At 41.3% G+C, this 19,206-nt stretch overlaps 2 protein-coding genes across 7 annotated transcripts in view; one reads left to right on the top strand and one right to left on the bottom strand.

Moving 5' to 3' along the window:
* The window catches only part of TAX1BP1 (Tax1 binding protein 1), a 47,870-nt gene extending 37,681 nt beyond the window's left edge, over positions 1-10,189 (bottom strand). For 2 of the 6 annotated variants that reach the window (XM_032237908.1, XM_032237913.1), the window contains exon 1: positions 10,041-10,175. The gene's annotated coding sequence lies outside the window, so the exon portion shown is untranslated. Of the gene's footprint in view, positions 1-9,525; positions 9,724-9,819; positions 9,855-10,040 lie in introns of those variants that run through there. The other 4 variants (XM_032237909.1, XM_032237914.1, XM_032237912.1 and 1 more) reach the window with 4 other exon arrangements.
* A 5,744-nt stretch (positions 10,190-15,933) lies between these two features.
* HIBADH (3-hydroxyisobutyrate dehydrogenase) overlaps positions 15,934-19,206 on the top strand; it is a 92,870-nt gene continuing 89,597 nt past the window's right edge. Inside the window, exon 1 of the mRNA XM_032236651.1 lies at positions 15,934-16,107. Coding sequence (XP_032092542.1) covers positions 16,026-16,107 — 82 coding nt within the window. The 5' untranslated portion in view covers positions 15,934-16,025. The remainder of the gene's footprint in view (positions 16,108-19,206) is intronic.

The raw sequence follows: 19,206 nt of genomic DNA, 5'->3' as shown, positions 1-19,206 counted from the left end.
AGAGAGACAGACAGACAGACAGAGAGGCACAGAGAGAGAGGAAGGGAGGAGACAGACAGAGACACACAGAGAGATAGAGATGGGAGAGGGAGGAGAGAGAGACAGAGATAGAGAGAGAATTACAGAGAGACAGAGAGAGAGGAAGGAAAGGGAGACAGAGACACACAGAGAGACCGAGATGGGGGAGGGAGGAGAGAGAGACAGAGATACAGAGAGAGAATGGCAGTTGGTCTTACCTGAACTGCTATTTTCAGGGCTCGGACAGGAGGTGTCAGTGGATGGTATTGACACGCCCATTGGCCACGAGACTGGGATGAAGCTGAAGACACGCCTCTGTGCTCCACCCTTTTTTCTCCACTTCATCGAAGTGAGCTTCCCTCAGACTCGAAAACAAGGCACAAAGGAGAACTCCCACCACCCCAGCTATCATACTACCTAGGGCAGGAACTGGAACCTCCTGTCCAAGCCCCGAAAATAACAGTTCAGGTAAGACCAACTGCCATTTTCCAGAGCGAGGGACAGGAGGCTCCAGTGGATGGGACCTACCAAACTAAGTCCCATGGGCAGGGAACTCATGTTCTGCAATAACCTGCTGTAGCACCCTGCGCCCAAATGCCGCATCAGCCAATGCAAACGTGTCCAACCTGTAATGTTGGCGATGGGGATGCCCATGTAGCCGCTCTGCAAATGTCCTCTATGGGGGCGTGGGAGGCCCAAGCCCCCGAGGTGGCAGCACTCCTTGTCGAGTGTGCCATGATGCCGGCCGGCACCATCAACCTCTGGGATTTGTATGCTAGGGAGATGGCTAAGCAAATCCACCGGCTAATGGTGAAAGGCGTTACCCTCCTACCCAGAGATGACGGTTGGAAAGATAGAAAGAGTGCCTCTGACTTCTGGAAGGAGGCCGTCCGCTTCAGGTAAATATGGTCGGATGTCCAACCAGTGCCACTGTTGTTCCCATTCCCTAACCGGATTAGGGCAGAAATCGGGAAGAACAAGTTCCTGTGAATATGGAATTCACCTTAGGAAGGAAGGTTGGGTCCAATCTCAACAAGACCCTCTTGTTGTGGAACATGCACAAGTCCTCCCTAGAGGAGAGTGCTCCTAGTTCTGACACCCTTCTAGCCAATGTGATGGCAACTAGGAATACCACATAAGGGTTAGGTATTTCAGGCTAACTGTTTTCAATGGCTCAAAAGGCTTCTCCATGAGAGCCCGTAGCACAGTGGGAAGATTCCATGTGGGGAATCTATGCAACACTGGGGGCAATGTTCCCTCTAATTTTTTTTCAGTGTGAGAAAAGTATAGTGTTTGAGCGGCATATTTTCATGCTTGAGCAGCTGATTTTTTTTCACAGATGTCACCTAAGACAACGAAATCAGTATTATTTGAAACTCAAAGTTATGTTTATTCAAGGTACCCACTTAATTAAAAGTGTTATATAATATCAGTATCACTTAACAATGCTCCTGCTTAGCAACCAAAAAGTTGGCTCAGGAAGTCTGGCATTTGAAGTACTCAAGTCTTAAAGCTGTTGTTACAAGATCCTTGCACCCCTAACCCTTTAGAAAAAAAAATCTCAGGGGTCTTCAAACCTGACAGCTTTAAGACTTCAACTCCCAGAATTCCGCTTCGGGTTTTTTCACAGGGGGCAGGGCTGCCGCTGAATATGCCAACGAGCCCCTGCCGCCACTAGAATAACTGCTGCTGCCTCCTCCTCCTCCTCCAACAGCACCACCACATTTGCTGCCCAGCGTTGCAGCTGAGGTGAAACCACGAAAGCTCCCGCTGGTGCTCCCGCCAATGGCAACGGCAGCGGTGCCTCCCCCTCCGCTTGGAGCACCTCATCTGGGCTCTGGGTTACCCCTGCCGCTGCCTCCACCTCCGCCATGCTTTTGAGAAGCCATGAGGCCTTTTTTTTCCTGCTCCCGCCCCCTCCGCCGCCTTCCTAGTAGCTCCCGCGGCCTCATGGCTCCTCAAAAGCACAGCAGAGGAGGAAGGGGGAGAGATAACGCGGGGGCCAGTTCAGGTGCTCTGCGTGGAGGGAGAGCCACCACTGCCACGGGCGGGAATGCTGACAGGAGCTTTGCCGGCTTCATCTCAGCCACAGCGTTGGGAGGCAAATCCGGCAGTGCTGTTGGAGGAGGAAGAGGCGGCAGCAGATATTCTGGTGGCGGCGGGGGCTTTGGGGGTTCACTTCAGCCACAGAGCCGGGCGCAAGCGTCTAGGATTGGCCCCCCACAAAGGACCTCCCCGGGCTTGCTTTGCTGAACACGGGGCGACTGATGCTAGTTTGAGTGGCCGCGGCCGGTGTAAACTACCGTCAGTCGTTCTGTGCTCATCAAAACAAGTCTGGGGAGGTCCTTTGCGGGCAGCCAGTTCTAGCCACCTGCAAAGGACTTCCCCGCGTTTGCTTTGCTGAACACGGGGCGACTGATGGTAATGAGCGGTGCAGACGGCGCCTAGGAGACCACTGCGCCATGTAAGCTCCTGCCGCCGTCACCGCGCCTGTGCTAACCCTAGATTTTCTGAGGCTTCTGGAGCCTGTGACAGAAATCACTGTGCGGCAGTTAGAAACGGCTGTGCGGTGTTTTCTTGCCACGTGCGCGGCCATGCAGCCGCGCACCTTAGAGGGAACAGTGCTGGGGGGTGCAGGTTGTAGACCCCCCAAAGGAACCTCTTCACAACAGGAAGTTGGGTGAGAGGAACCAGGTCCTTGCCCGGGAGGATCATGGCAAGGGGGACTAGTTGCCTGAGCACAGTCCCCTGGGTGAGACCTTTGTCTAGGCCGTCCTGGATTAATTCCAGGACTTGCGGGACAGACACCCTGGTGGGCTCAATCCGTTTTGCCTGGCACCAGGAAACGAAAGCCACCCATGTAGAATCGTAGATCCTCAAAGTGGCATTTCTGCGAGAGGCCTCTATGAATCTAATTACCTGCATAGAAAATTGAAACCCCTTTAGGCGCTCCCGCTCAATCTCCACATGGCTAGTTGCAGCCAGTGTGGTTCCGGGTGCATCATCTTCCCTTGGTGCAGCTCTATTTCCCCTTCTGATATCTGCCATGGAGGCTGGACTAGCAGGATCTTGAGGTCCGCGAACTAGGGTGTCCTCGGCCAGTGAGGGGCCTCCAGGATCAGCTCTGCCTGTTCCCTGATTAGCTTCTGAACTACTCCGGGAAGGAGGGGGAGTGGAGGAAAAGCGTACAGAAGTCCCCTTGGCCACCTTATGCGAAGGGTGTCGATCTCTTCTGTTTGGGGAGCTGGGAACTGAGAGAAGAACCATGGAAGCTGGGTTTTGACCAGAGTGGTGAAGAGGTCCACTACTGGCCGTCCGAACCTCCGGAAAATGCTCTGGAACAGCTCCTGGGACAGGCTCCACTCTTCATTGTCCACCATCTCACAACTGAGCCAGTCGGCCTGATAGTTGTCGATCCCTACAATGTGCTCTGCCCGGATCAACCACAGATGTCTCTCTGTCCAGTTGCCCAGAGACATCGCTTCGGTGTGCAGTGCTCTGGAACATGTGCCGCTCTGCCGATTGATGTGGGCCTTGGCCGCCATGTTGTCAGTGAGGACCAGGATGTGATGACCCTCGACAACGGTCCAGAAATATCGAAGCGCCAGATGGATCACCCAGAGCTCCAGCCATTTGATGTTGTGTCGGAACTCCTGCCAGGACCACTGGCTCTGCGCCAACTGGGACCTCAGGGTCACCTCCAGCCGAACAGGCTGGCGTCCATGGTGAGAACGAGGCACTCCTGGTCCCTGAACTCGCACCCCTTGAGCAAGGCTGGGGACAGCCACCACTTGAGGGAAATCAGTACCTGAGGGGTGGCCTCGACCTTGGCGGGTGAGCTGCTGGTGTTGGGTCTCTGGAACAGTCTGACCCAGGGAGGCCCCCTGGACGAGGACATCATCTAGGTAGCACTGTAGCCTAATGGGAAAGCCCCTTAGGTAGGCTGCCACCACAGCCAGTATCTTGGTGAATGAACTAGGTGCAGAGGATAACCCAAAGGGAAGGGCCCTGTATTGGAAGTGGCGGCCCAGATAGGAGAACCGTAGGTACTGCCTGCGAAGTGGGAGGATGGGAATATGGAGATAAGCCTCCATGAGGTCTATAGAAGCCATGTAATTCCCCGCCCATATGCCTGCTAGAATGGACTTAAGCGAGGCCATCTTGAACCTGCGGTACACAAGATGTTGGTTCAAGAACTTCAAGTCGAGAATAGCTCTCCAACCACCCCAAAGCTTTCGGCATGGGGAACAGATTTGAGTAGAACCCACAGCCCACCTGGTCCAAGGGGACCAGTTGCATTGTGGCGGTGTCAAGCAGATACTTAATGGCCTGATGCATCCGCCTGTGCTTGTCTAGATTTTGCGCCAGGGGAAATGTGTGAAAGTGGTTGGAAGGGCTGGAGAGGAACTCTAGCCGAAGCCCGTGTGAGACAGTGCTGATTACCCAGGCATCAGAGGAAATCCTCACCCAGGCCTTGGAGAAGAGAGCCAGGCGACCGCCAATGGGTGGGGTTGGGTTTGACCTATTTGCCCCGGCGGTAGGAGCGCCCACCTCTCCCTCGAAAGGGCCACTTACTCGGAGGATGGAAGTGGGATCTGTCCCTACTGGTTGCAGTCAGAAGTCCTCTCTGACCTGGGAAAAGAGTACCTGCTCTGCTGAGCCTCTTGTTCTGGGGGCCGGCACGAGGGCTTGCGGTAAAACAGGGTTGACCTTTATTCCGCCCTTTTCGCCGAGGTGGGTAAGACTTTTTTCTTGTTTTTGTCCTCCACGAGGAGCGGTTCCAGGGATGCCCTGAAGAGGGAGCCCACCGTGTAGTCAGCCGATGCCAGCTGCCATTTGGACTTGCTGTCCGCCTGCCACTCCCTGAGCCAGAGGAGGTGACAGGAGGTCACAGATGACACCACAGCCATGGAAGCAAACTTCATCGCGTTTAGTATCGCATTAGCCGAAAACTGTGCCATTGCCACTAACTTGTTCAAATCCTGATGCAGTCACATATCCTCTGGAGGAATGCGTTCCTGGATCTTCTCCATCCACAGGATCGCCATGTGATTGAAGAATGAAGCTGATGCTGCTGCCTTGATGGCCCAGGCCTGGGTTGCTTCGTGCGCTCTCCTCTGCTCCACAGCGCACTCACCGTTCAGAAAAAGGTCCTTCGCACTCTTCCCAGTTCTCCGTGCTCTCCGCGGCTCGAATCCAGCCGCCGAAGCTGTTTCCAGTCAGTTGGTGCGATGGGGGGGGGGGCTCTGGGCTGGGAATCCCTAGCCTCTAGCCTCCCGATCACCAGGGATCGGCACCACATGCTTGGCTAAGCCGGAAATGGCTGCCGCGACCTCAGCACTCTCTCCAATCCCAAGGATACAAAATAACGCTCCTTGGTGGTTAGGAAGGAAAACCACTTAGAACTACTTACAGGCTAGAGCAGAGAGATAACTACGGTGTCTGCAGAGGCAAGGAGGTTCCAATAGAGATAGAAATTACAGGAGAAGTTAAAAATATGACTTGTTCTTTGGCTGGACTGAGATGCAGAGGAGAAGAAAGGGTGGAGCACAGAGGCGTGTCTTCAGCTTCATCCCAGTCTCGTGGCCAAATGGGCGTGTCAATACCATCCACTGGAGCCTCCTGTCCCTTGATCTGGAAAATTAGAGGCAGAAAGGAAGGGAGGAGAGAGACAGACACACATAGAGAGACAGAGATGGGAGGGAGGAGAGAGACAAAGAGCCACACACACAGAAAGAGACAGAGAGAGATAGAGGGGGGGGGGGGAAGGAAGACTTGGTGGCTGTTTTGTTTTTTCTTTCCTTTTTTTCTTTTTAAAAGAAAGGCACTCTTTCCACTTAGAGCCGGGAGCCTGCTCTTAAACTTCCCAGACAAAATTTCATTTATTTGTAATTAGAAATAAATATTTCACAATATATAATTATATATTGTTTTTGTGATTAATCACTATGTTTTAATTATGTTCAATTTATAACAATAAAAATACATCCTGCATATCAGATATTTACATTACGATTCATAACAGTAGCAAAATTACAGTTATAGAATAGCAACGAAAATAATTTTATGGTTGGGGGTCACCACAACATGAGGAACTGTATTAGGCATTAGGAACATTGAGAACTACTGATATAGAGGATGTACTAACAAGCAGGTCCTAAATTTATGTAATTTTACAATAAATTATCTGATTGGCTGCTGTTTTTCTTCTAAATTCTTTTTTATTCACTTGATGCATGATCTTTAAACATTGCTTTGCACAGTAGCATTTTCTCTGGAAACATAAATAAAATGTATTGTAATTGGTCACAGAACCAGGCTTTTAATACATCTCACACATGAACAAAATCAATTTCAGTTTTTGAAACTATGCAATAGCCATATTAAACATACTTTACATGTAAAAGAAATCCCAACAAACTAGTACTATTAAATATTATGTCTGTGCAACCAAAGAGACAAGGTGCACATGTGCATGACATAGCATATGCCAGTCATTCCTTAAACAAGCTGTGCTTTCTCCATGGACTCCAAGGAATCCAAATTAAATCCAGATCTTTACATATTCACAATACATACAATTGCTATAAATCCTATATGAGCATGAATGCACATTTCTTCTATTGCCACATATCTAATTTATCTATACCCTGCAACCACTTAAATATATGTTTCCACAAAAATATCTCATTGCTGTTTCTATCCCATACTTTGCATTCTACAAATCCAGCTTCTCGGTAAATCACTTTTTTGTCATTCAGATCATTTCACACTATGATGCCTTGCTGTCTAAGCTTATCCAGCAGCAATAGTTTTGCTGCACTGAAAAGCACTCAAAGTCTGGTCTTAATCTACTTATTCCTGGTATTATAGTTCCTGAGATTAGACTCATGAACTTCCTGAAAGAAGATTCAGCTAAGTTGAATCATCTGTTTACAATGACACTCCACTTTTTATGCATGTTAAATAAGTCAGTTTCTCAATAAGAAATTTGTCTCTCCATTGATATTGATACAAAATTGAATTTAATTAAAATATATTGTTGATAATCTTTTAACTTTGTTTTCTACTCACCTTTATTATTTTTGCAATTAACTCATGGCATTGAACATATCCCTACAAATAATTTTAAGGACATAATATAAAAATTAAAATATCAAAATACCTTATCAATGTAGTTCTCTTAATTATTATTGCTATTATGATTGGCCTCTCATATTGTATTTATGCACATTAACCTTAGCATTAAACTACTGACTTTGTATTCTGGTCCATTAATTACAATTATTTTATTTTCTGTTGCATATCAAGTGAAAATAATTCACATATTCTAAAGAAGGTTATAATGAAATCTTACATTCCAATTCTGTTTAATAAAGAATTCCAAAATACCTACTAGAGCTTAATGAAAAGAAAAACAAACTAGGTAGGTTTCTTATTTTTCTTTTATCAAGAGACAGTTTTATTATAACGTACATTATAACTCTTTAAAGCATTTAACACAAAACCAATATCTATTTTTGTTTCTATGTTCTCATATGCTTCAACCGCTTTCTTCTCCTCAAATAGCTCTCTAAAGTAAGTGCCTAATAGAAAGTAATTTTGCAATGTAATTAATTTTGCAAGGTCTTCTATTACCTTTAGACTGGAACAAGAGGCTAACAATAGACTTCAGCAAGAAACACACTGTATTTTAATTCTTTAGAGCGCTATCTTGGCATTCTGCCTCAAGATGACTTTAGCAACCATGCAAAAGTTGCAAATTAAATTAGACACTGTAATGGATTGAAATATTCCTTAAATAAGGGCTATGTTTCTATTTCAAGGTCTAATATGAAATGCTGGTTTAGAGGTTTAGCAATGTAATCTTATTATTCAGAAATAAGTACACCAAGAGGTTATTTCCAAATAAGATTTAGAATTGCAACATAAATTATAAATGGCTTGAATTCATAGTATCTCAACATTGGATATTGAGAAATGTTATTTCTAAAACTATATATTATGTGTTGCTGTTATTGTATTGTTAATTTAAATTTTATTTCCAAATATTTACTTCATCTGTTCCCTTAAACTCTATGACTAGTTGTTTTGCATTTAGTCATCAATACTTTGCATTATTCTATCTCCCTTTAATCAGGCAAATAAAAGACATAATTAAGCAGTTCCTTTTTCTAATGTTATAGATTTTTTTATTTTTTTTTATATTAAAATCACCACCATAAATTTGATTAGGAGATAATAAATTTCTACCACTATGTATTTTGGTCTATTGCTCAGTAACAGAATTTGTAATTCTATTCATCCATATTAGTGTAACTGAGGTGGTCCTCTACATAGTGTTACACCAAACTCTGCCTTATATAATTTCTAATCTTATATTCTTTACTCATAATAAATTAAGCAGAAACAGCCTTTAACATTTTCATATAAAAGAACGCATTTGGTATTCAGAAATTTCAAAATAACTTTAGAAAATAATAAAGTATTGCAATCAACATTTTGTTGGAAACTATATCAAGAAAAAAAAGGATAATGCTAATAAACTAAAATAATAGAAGTCATTCTAGTAAAGATGAATTGAAGAGCATATTCCTTGATAAATGTTTTTAACAAGCTGTACACATCAAGACTTGGTGATTAGCAACTCCTTATCTATATAACTGTTGCATCTAAATTACAATTCTATCTATCTATTAAGATTTATGGATTATTACAGCTATGGTCTTCAAAAATGCAGCAATAGAAAATACTTTTTATACACTCTATATCCAGAAACAATTGTTTCTCAAAGATTATTATCACTACCGGTAACTAGAACTTTGAATTATTTATGAAATAAATAAATACACACACACACACACAGACACTCTTAATCCTACTGGCATTTATATAATACATAAAAAAACATTTACATAAAAAAAAGAAAATAATATACTAATATAACATCGTTTTGTTTTCCACTGAAAACTTCAATACTGCAGAGAAAAAATCCAGTCTTGTTGAAAATTAACAAACTTGATATATTTTTACATTTATTACAGTCATTAACTATATGAAAACTGATTCCAATGAGGAATAATTGATTTCCATGCAGTAATCATTTACAAATCACATGATTCTTGTTTGTTTGTGATTATCTTTTATCTGTTGTTTACAACTGAAGGTTTATATGGATTTTGCCACCAGCTGCTTGCCAAAACAGACTGCGGTGAAGAATAAAACCTATGTCTTTTAGGTATTATATACAATTAGCAGGTTTGAAAGGCGAAGCTGATCTGCAGTCAAAAGATTATCACTCTGCACTAGTTTTGTCATTGGTTGCTAACAAACAGATGAGAAGAATTGTTTAATAAATCCACTTTGCCTTTTTTCCAACTCCCAAGTAAACTCAGCCGGGGTCACCTAATAAAATGCTCAAATAAAAAAAACATGTTATGATTTTAAAAAAGGCGGAACGGCGATCGGGTTTGTCCGATTCTTCCCCAATGCAGCCGAAATACAAACCGTCTCGCTCTCAGGAACGGAATTTGACGGGATTCCAAGCAAGGGGCAGAGTAAGGGGCGCCTACTTGCTGAGACCTTTCGGAAGTGCACACGGCCTAAATTCCCGTGTTGGTTAATCCGCAAATCTACAAATCCTTTTGCTTTGTACGTGACCTTTCTCCAATGTAACCTCTCCAAGACAACGCTCCGCTTCAAAACTCCCAAATTACGCAGTTTACGTAATTCCTCACCAATCCAGATTAGCCCGATAACCCGCCCATCCTTCCCCCAAGTTTGGTTCGGGACCCGGTTTACCTCCAATCTCATGACAACCCACCCCCCACCAAGGCTAGATACACAGGTTCTGTCTGTTCACCCCTCAATACCTAAGTTTCGTTTCCAAATCCCTTCCGCGGGCCGAGTGTTTACATTCACGCCCTTCCGCCCTTCTTTTCCAACTGCGGTGGGGAGCGCTAGCGTATTACCACACGCAACCAACGAAGCCCGCATAGTACCATTAAATCTCTACAACCTACCTTTCGATCAACACGCCTTTAAGAAAGAGACGGGAGAGGCCTCTTACCCAGGAAGACGTCGGAGAGTTTAGTACCTGCACCAGCCCGCAACGGCCATTACGTCTCACAGACCGGCCTTCACGAATCACTTCCGCCTCTCCACAGCCCGCCTCTTCTCAGCAGATTCAATGCGCGTAAAAGGTCCGCAGCGACTCCGCCTATCTGGGCATTCCGACTTTGACGTTTCTGGTGTGTCGAATCGAAATAGAATCTGCTCGTTGCGTATTCTCGGAATTGCTCCTTCGAGTCCCTTAGACAAGATCTGTGTTCTCTGCTATGACGAACGTACCCAGAGATCACGAAGCCGCAAAGAAGCTTTGGAATATGTGACTATAACCGTATGAATAATAAAGCAAAACACCAAATAGACACACGCTGTTTAGAAAACAAAATCTATTAAGTGTTCCTTAAACTCTCATTCCTACCTGAACCATCCAGGAAGCCGGATTGTTATTCAGTATTTTTTTATTATTATTATTTGTGGATAAGAAAGTTCAGAGTCCTGTGAAAGGGGTTAATTAAAGATCTTGTACTTTGAAACAAAGTAACGAGTTTTCTTTTAAAAAACATTTAAAAACCATAATACCCTTGTTAATAATTGAACGTTGACTATTAAACTGAGGGAAACTAGTTTACTCGCATTTTTTCTAGTGTCTAGTGGATATTTGAAATGTTTTATATTTTAACAATGTAAAACTATATGTGTTCCATTATACAGTTTGGATTGAAACTATGGGTGGCCATTATCTGGCTTTAGTACAATTGAAGCTTTTTAGAGACATGTTTAATTTGGCCAAATGTTAAGGATTATTATAGCCTGAAAAAGAGAAAACATGTTTCTCAATTTCTTTGAGAAATATAATATTCTGCCTTTTTAAATATTTCTTAAAATATTTCATTATTCTAGAAGAGCGGTGGGTGCTAACTTTCTACAGTACCTCACATGGCCTAGTTCCAAGCCATATAGGTGACAACCAGCACCCAGAATTGCACCTGGAAACATACTGGCAACTAAGGCAGCTTACACAGTACGGGTGTTACCTGTGCCTTATATCTACAGTAGTACTATTTACTATCCATGCTGCTGCATTCTGCGCTAGTTGAATTTTCAGAATGCTCTTCAGAGGTAGCGCAATGTAGACATGGTGCAGTAGTCTACGTGAGAGATTACAAGAGCATGACTCAGCTTGAGCAGGGCCTTCCATTCCAAGAATGGGCACAACTAGAGATGTTCAGAAGGTCTTCTCACCATGGCTGCCACCTGCTCTTCAAATAGGAACCATGAGTCTACGAAGACAGATTCTGCTCTAGCCTTTCTGGAGTAATGCAACTCCATCTAGAACTAAAGAAGATATAAAACTGGATGGCATCTGCATATTGATGATATCTCACCCCAAACTGATAAGTCATCTCACCCAGGGCTTTCATATAAATTTTATATAGAAGGGGAGGGAGGGAGGAATGGCTTTTTTTCCTACCCATGATTATTCTGTTTTATTTGGGAAATGAAATACCTCTGAAACAACTTAATTGGGCACAGGTCAGGGGTGAATTCCTGCCAATTCTAACCTCTTCTATAGAAGAGGTTCCACAAGTCTACAATGCCATTTACAACCGGTTCCAGCTCCCTCCCCTCGCTCGTCCGCACATCATCAAGATGAAGAGCGAGAGGAGGAATTCTGGGAGTTGAAGTCCACAAGTCTTAAAGCTGTCAAGTTTGAACACCCCTGGGATTTTATTCTAAAGGGTTAGGGGTCTTGTAACTTAACAGATTTAAGACTTGCGTGTTTCAAATGCCAGAGTTTCTGAGCCAACATTTTGGTTGCTAAGCAAGAGTGTTGTTAAGTGAGTTTCACCACATTTTACAAGTTGGCCACGCCCACCCAGTCACATGGCTGGCAAGCCACTCCCACCCAGTCATATGGCTGGCAAGCCACTCCCACCCAGTTACATGGCCGGCAAGCCACTCCCACAAAGCAGGCCACACCCACAGAAGAGGTTCTAAAAAAAATTGGAACCCACCACTGGCACAGGTTGTCTAGTATGAAAACAAAAATAATAGGTTAATCCCACTATGTAGAGTAAATGTAATCTTCAAAATACATAAAAATTACATTTTCTGAAAATAAACTCTTCTTTTTTTTTTTGAACTGCTTTTTATTTTTCTGGGAATTTATATTTTAATCTCTGTATTGATACATTTTCTATAACAAATTCTACCTTAACAACTCTGTATTTCACGAAAGCATTCATAAAGACACACAAGAAAAAATGCTGATTTTAGTACATTTAATGGTTCATTTTCCAAACTCATTTTTACAAAGAGCACTTGCAATTTTATGCACATTGATATTGAAGTAAAGCCTAGTAATTCTGAAGATTGATATACAGTATCTAAAATGTCAAAACCTTAACAATCAGGTTTTTAAACCTTTGGACTGGTTAGTATCTGGTTAATATTTTGCAATAGCTCAAATTCAAGCAATGCTTAGTATACTTTCATTTCTTAGTACACTTTCATTCATTTCAGAGGAATGTTGTTAAGCAAGTTAATGTGAATGCTTGGAGGAAATATCTAAAGTCATACTATCCTAGAGCCAAATGTTATTAACCCCAAGAAAATATTGCCATTTATCTATCATGGAAAAAGTAGCACTAAAATGTACATCATTGCTTTGCATCACAGGCTCATTATTTACCCACAAAGATGCAGCTTTATAAATTATAGTCTATATCCAATAGGGATTGTTCCATTGACTGAAAACGTCTGTTCATATTATAGACAATGATCTATGTTCATGACTGGCTCTTCTTCCTTGTCTTCAGGATTGGCTCTTCCTTGTTATCCTTCTTTTTATCTCTCAGAGAGGTATTCAAGTCCCCAAAAGCTAGTTCTTAGGGCAGAGTGCAGTCACTGAAAACTGGCCTTCCCACATTTTTTCAACATTTAATTTCACCAGAATGGAGGAAACAATGACTTTGCTGCTTGCCCACTTTGTTCTCCAAGGACTTGTGTGTCTTCAATGAGTGGTCATAACCATTTTTTGGTATAGTCAATAAATCATAGTTTGTTATTGAATCTTAGCATAGTAGACTGATCAGCCATAGTCTCAGAAGAGTTATCTAAGACTTCATAGTATCAGTTACAAAACAGCTTAATATTTGGATTGGAAAGCAAGTATTGTACACTGCTTATGTCCTAGTCCAATCCTCTTAAACAGTTCAGCTGAGAGTACATAACATGAGGTTTTCCTGCTGTTGTTAGATTATGGTTCCCTCCCTCCAACCTAGGTCATGCTGACTAGATTATCTAATTTGAAGTTTAACATCTTCCAGATCATTTGAGATTTATATGTATATAAATGTATCCCTCCAATTTTAATTAATGTTTGAATATTAAACATTATTGAAACAAGAAGTAGTTTTTCAAACCTAAATTTGTGATACAGCTTTAATACCTATTAGCAGAAACATCAAATCTAGGAAAAGACAGAGCTTGTGAATAAACTTCAACCTTCCTTAACTGCATATTGAGGGTAATATTTATATTTAAAACAAACAATGTATCAGGTAAATGTGATAGAAAAGATTTGATCCCTTTCCTTTTGACCCAAGGGTTTCCTTCTCTAATGTATATAAAATAAAGGTGTTTGAGCTCATGCTCCCTAGAACCCTGTCCACTTCCTCAGCAGTAGCACAGTGAAACTATTCCAGATAACTGGATAAGAATCTGTCCTGGTGCCTCCATCAGACCAGCAACTATGCTGGTATCTTAACTGGGAATGAAGCTGAGTGATTTTGTCTTTTAGAAAATCAGTGGATTCCTTGGCAAGCCCCTTCAGATAGACCTCTGTATCCTCCTTCCCAGAAGGACATGACTCACATTAAATAGGGCCACTGACAGTTTTGCTGTAAGCTTGATTTCTGTATTGGTTGGCTATTGACTCAAAGAAAGCAAAACAAGGCAGCAAAATTTTTATTTATAACTTATAAGTTATGTTTTCAACTTGTAACAATTATATTTTTATTTCCTAGGAACAAGATATATATATATATATATATATATATATATATATATATATACACACACACACACACACACACACACACACATATATATATATGTGTGTGTGTGTGTGTGTGTGTGTATATATATATATATATATATATATATATATATATATATATATATATATATATATATGTGTGTTTTTTTTTTTATTTGTGCTGATAAATAATAAAGGCTATATTACATACTAGGCAGAGATCTTAGCCATTAGGCCTAGATACCTTTCACCTGGCTTCACTGATAACGGATAAGAGCCTGTGGCCTAATGGCTAAGATCTCTGCCTAGTATGTAATATAGCCCAGGTTCAAATCCCAGTAAGGGTATGGCTAGCTGATGAGAGCTAAATAGCTTGAAATAGATCTATACTAGTCTCCCTTTATTTATTTATCAGCACAAATACAACAGATTCAGTTTGGAAAGGGAAGTCACAATTGTTTTAGTAGGAAAGGTAAAACAATATCACATGCCTCATAATGTCATTGGACAATGATACCATATAACATGGTATCATGTGTGGCATATTTTGCTCCTGTGTTCTTCCCCCCAAACTTCCAAACATGGCCTTATCTGCAAAAATATGTATAGTATTCAAATCTGCAAATGAGCTCTCAATAATATCAACAAAAAGCCATTATGTAAGAAAAACACCATATAAAGTATCATATCTAGGGTGCTTTTGATATCAAATCACAACACTTCTATTTGACTAAGTGCAGACTTGATGAGAATTAATGAACTGAGGCTAAATCTCAACAAAATAGAGCTATTATAAATATGAAATTCCTGTGTGAATTAAGCAGATGCCCTGTTTTGAAGGGTTAGGATGCACAGTATGTACAGGTGTTTCTAAGAAGTTTTAACTTTCAATGAAAGTAACATGTTATCTAGCAAAATGTATCTTTTTCTCTTGTTCCTGGATAACATTAACCTGGCTTTAGTATATATTTTTAGTGGCAATCTTAAGAATGGGTTACAGCTATTAGAGTGGAATACCTTACCTATTCATTTATGGTTGTTGTTATCCATGGCAGTTTGGAACTTGCTTAAGACATTATATTCACCAGGAATTTTGGTGAGGCACCTTCTATTCTTTTTCCTTCTTAAGTATTACGGTATGTTCACACCTGGATTGGTTTTTTATTGTTCTGTGCTTTGGGGATTTCTTTTTTCAATGAAATGGATGATAAATTGCAAAAATAAGTTATATTACTCATTGTCAGTTTCAGTTACACTTATTTGGAGTTTTTATATAATGTAATGGGTTACATTAATAGTTTATAATTGCATGTAAAAGTGGTAATTCATACAAAAAATATTTGACTCACTTTTTTTCCCTTGCAGTGCCTTAGCTGCAGGGGATGAAAGGGTTTTTAAAAACGCACAAATATGGGGATGACAGAGAACAGTTTAACCATTAAAAAAACACTTTCCCTGTTTTCTTGCCATCTAATTCTATTGCTGTCCTTGAACAGCTGCAATGAACTGCTACTCCCATAATTTCTGCAGCTAGGACTGATAGGAATTGTAATACAATCCTGCTTGCGGCGGAGGTTTGCATTCCATCGGACACAAATTTCGTAGGAAGGGTTTTACTTAACTAAGAAGAAACACAACACCCCAAACTAGTTTTATATTTCTAGAGAAAACTACGCCAATCATGGGGTAGGGAGGAGCCGCGGCAGGTCACCGACTGGAGAACGTCTGGTTTGATTGGGGGAATTCGATGCCAATCGAAAACTGCGATTGGTGGCTTTGGATGTCACTCTTTTTCTCTGCCTCCTTCCGTGCTCCGCCGCAGCCAGTGGAGCCAGGCGAAGGGAGCTGAGAAGGTGGTGGCGTCTTACTAGAGGTCGCAGAACGGAGGCGGGCAAGCAGCATGGCAGCAGCGTTAATGCTCCGAGCCTCCGTTAGTTTGCTGCACAGGCATGGGAAAGTCTGTGCAGACTGGCTCGCTCGGGGTAAGGCAATTTGAGCTCGCGCCGCTGGGCGAGAGAGTGTAAATTGGCTCGCGGCGTCTTGTAGGAGAATCGAAAAGGTGTTCGGCCCTCCAGGAAGACAAACATGTTGCAACTGTTAACCCTTTTCCTTGTCACCTCGCAAAAGTTGGGGTTCCTGTCCCGTGGCCAAACTTACTAGCTCGTCCTTCAATGTGCAGATGCCCGCCTGGGCAGGAATTGCATGGCCGTAAGGCAAGGGGTATTCAGGAAATAGAGGGCGAGGGGATGTGCTTCTCCAAATCTTTCTGCTTTTAAATCTTCTCAAGTATGCCTTGGCACGCGAGGTGATGAGTAATGCCTTCAGAGAAAGTCTAGTTTTGCACTCGTTAAGTCTTTGCATATCTATTTAAGCCATGGCAATTGTAACATTTATACAGGAATCCTACCTGACCTTTTTGGGTGTTAAATGGCGGTCCATCTAAAACAGCATATGGGAAGTCACAAAAGTTTGTGTAACATCTGTATTCTAATGTAGCACCTTAAAATTAGTTACGGTTAATGTTCGTATTTGCCTTTTCCCATTTTTTTTTAAGAAGAAAAGGAGATTTTGCTTAATTGATGAAGTCGAGATATTTTGCCTATGTAAACCATTGTATGGGTTGAACTTATGCATGTTCATTGTTTGGGATAAAGTATCAGTTTATAGATTTTTGCAACATAAATTAGTTTGAAGTAGATATACATATATTCACAAAATAGTTATTACTACTATAAGTTTAACGGATCCTGCTCCCAAATGGTGAATTTGGACTATACTTCTATATTTGATCACTCAAAATTTGTGTCTCTTTATGTGTTTAATAGAATATATTTCTAATGAATACAGTCTTATAATAGAACCCTATACTTGACCATTCAAAATCCCATTGAAACATTTTCTCAAAGTGAGATAAAGACTTCAGCTTCTGTCTTTCATCATTAAACCGAGAATTATAATTCAATGTCCTATGTACGGCTGTCTTAAGTGGGTGACTATTGCAGCAGTAGCAGTATAAAACACTAAATAATACTGTCCATTCTACATACCTATCTTCTCCCTGGACAATATAGTATGTTCTCCCTGGACAATATAGTAACCAAACATTCCCTTGTTATGAAGAGAGTTTATATATTTATATGTTTTAAACGCTTAACTCTAACCATTTTTTGATCATCAAAAGCTGTACGTTAACTTCTTTAATAGTGGGAATGCTATTATTTTTTCAAAATCTGATGACTATTAGTACTATAGTCTAAATGATTTTAAGTCTTTTAAAACTAAAACAATTGACTTTATTTGGTTACATTAAAGTAAATTTGTTTTCCATAAACCTTTTTAGAGGGAAACATATTACTTTTATTCAAATGTCATCTATTATATAAATCACATGCTGTTTTGGGGGCATACATCAGCTGCTTTCAAAAATGAATACAAATATGTAATAATAATTACATATTTTGTAAGGTTTATGTGGAAATTTACAGGAAGCATTAGCCCATAGACCAGTGGTTCTCAACCTTCCCAATGCCGCGACCCTTTAATACAGTTGTGGTGACCCCCAACCATAAAATTGGTGTCAGTTCCTAAGACCATTGAAAATATGTGTTTTCCGATGGTCTTAGGCGACCCCTGTGAAAGGGTCATTCGACCCCAAAAGGGGTCCCGACCACAGACAATGGTGCAGTGGTTAGAATGTAGTATTGCAGCTAACTCTGCCTACTGTCAGAATCCTGACTGACTCAAGGTTGAGTCAACCTTCCATCCTTCCGAGGAGAGTAAAATGAGTTGGTGGCAATATTCTGATTCTGTAAACCGCTTAGAGAGGGTATTATAGCGCTTTTTCTTTTTGTTGTTGTTGTTGGTTGCAAAGTCATGACCAACCCATCTCAACTCCATGTACAACACTCCTCCAGGCCTTTCTGTCCTCCACTATTCTCTGGTAAGCTCATACCTACTGCTTCAGTGATTTCATCCAGCCACCTCATTCTCTGTCATCACTTCCTTCTTTTGCCCTCACTCTTTCCCAGCATTAGCCTCTTCTCTAGTTAGTCCTTTCTTCTCATTAGGTGGCTGAAGTATTTGAGTTTCATCTTTAGGATCTGGCCTTCTAAAGAGCAGTCAGGGTTAATCTCCCGTAGGATGACCAGTTTGATCGCCTTGCAGTCCAAGGGACTCGCAGGAGTGCTCTCCAGTGCCATATTTCAAAGGCCTCAATTCTTTGGCGCTCAGCCTTCTTTATGATCCAACTGTCACAGCCATATATTGCAACTGGGAAAACCATAGCCTTAACTATATGCATTTTTGTTGGCAGGGTGATGTCTCTACTTTTTAGTATGCTGTCTAGATTTGCCATAGCTTTCATCCCCAGGAGCAAGGTCTTAGCTGCAGTCCCCATCTGAGATAATCTTGGGAACCCAAGAAAATAAAATCTTTCACTACCTCCATTTCTTTCCCATATATTTGCCAGGAATTGAGAGTGCCAGATGTCATGATCTTAGTTTTTTTAGTTTTCCTAACCCTAGCTTTCTATTAATAATAAATTAATAAAAGGTTAATAAAATTATTATGGTTCCACATATTGCAATTCCAAATCTGATTGGTCCCAGTAAGCACATCAGACTTTTTCGGAGTAAAAAAAAAAGGAATAGAATGCTAAGATAAATATTGTAAATATTACTCTTTATTGCAACATTTTGTTTCAGAATTCATTGATTGGTAAATGCAGCTCTTTGTTGGGTACTTTATTGATTTTTTCTATTGTTAAATAATCTTATAATCATCAGTTTTGAGGCTACTTTATCGGAATCTCAAAATAAAAACTATTGCCATAATATATTATTTCCATATATAGCAATAAACAACTCAATTTTCTTGCTTGAAAATTATTGAAAATGTTATTCTTATTTATTTATATTTCATATCCACAAACACCTGATATTTTCCGCACAATAATCCTGTGAGGTGAGTTGTGCTAAGACAGAATGATTGGCCCAAGGTCACCCATTTGGCTTTCATAACTAAGATAAGAATTGAATTTACAGTGTCCCATTTTCTACTCCTTAATAGAGAATATTAAATAT

The sequence above is a fragment of the Thamnophis elegans genome, chromosome Z (genome assembly GCF_009769535.1).
Source record: "Thamnophis elegans isolate rThaEle1 chromosome Z, rThaEle1.pri, whole genome shotgun sequence".
Classification (NCBI taxonomy): Eukaryota; Metazoa; Chordata; class Lepidosauria; order Squamata; family Colubridae; genus Thamnophis; species Thamnophis elegans.
This window is presented reverse-complemented; position numbering and strand designations above follow the sequence as displayed.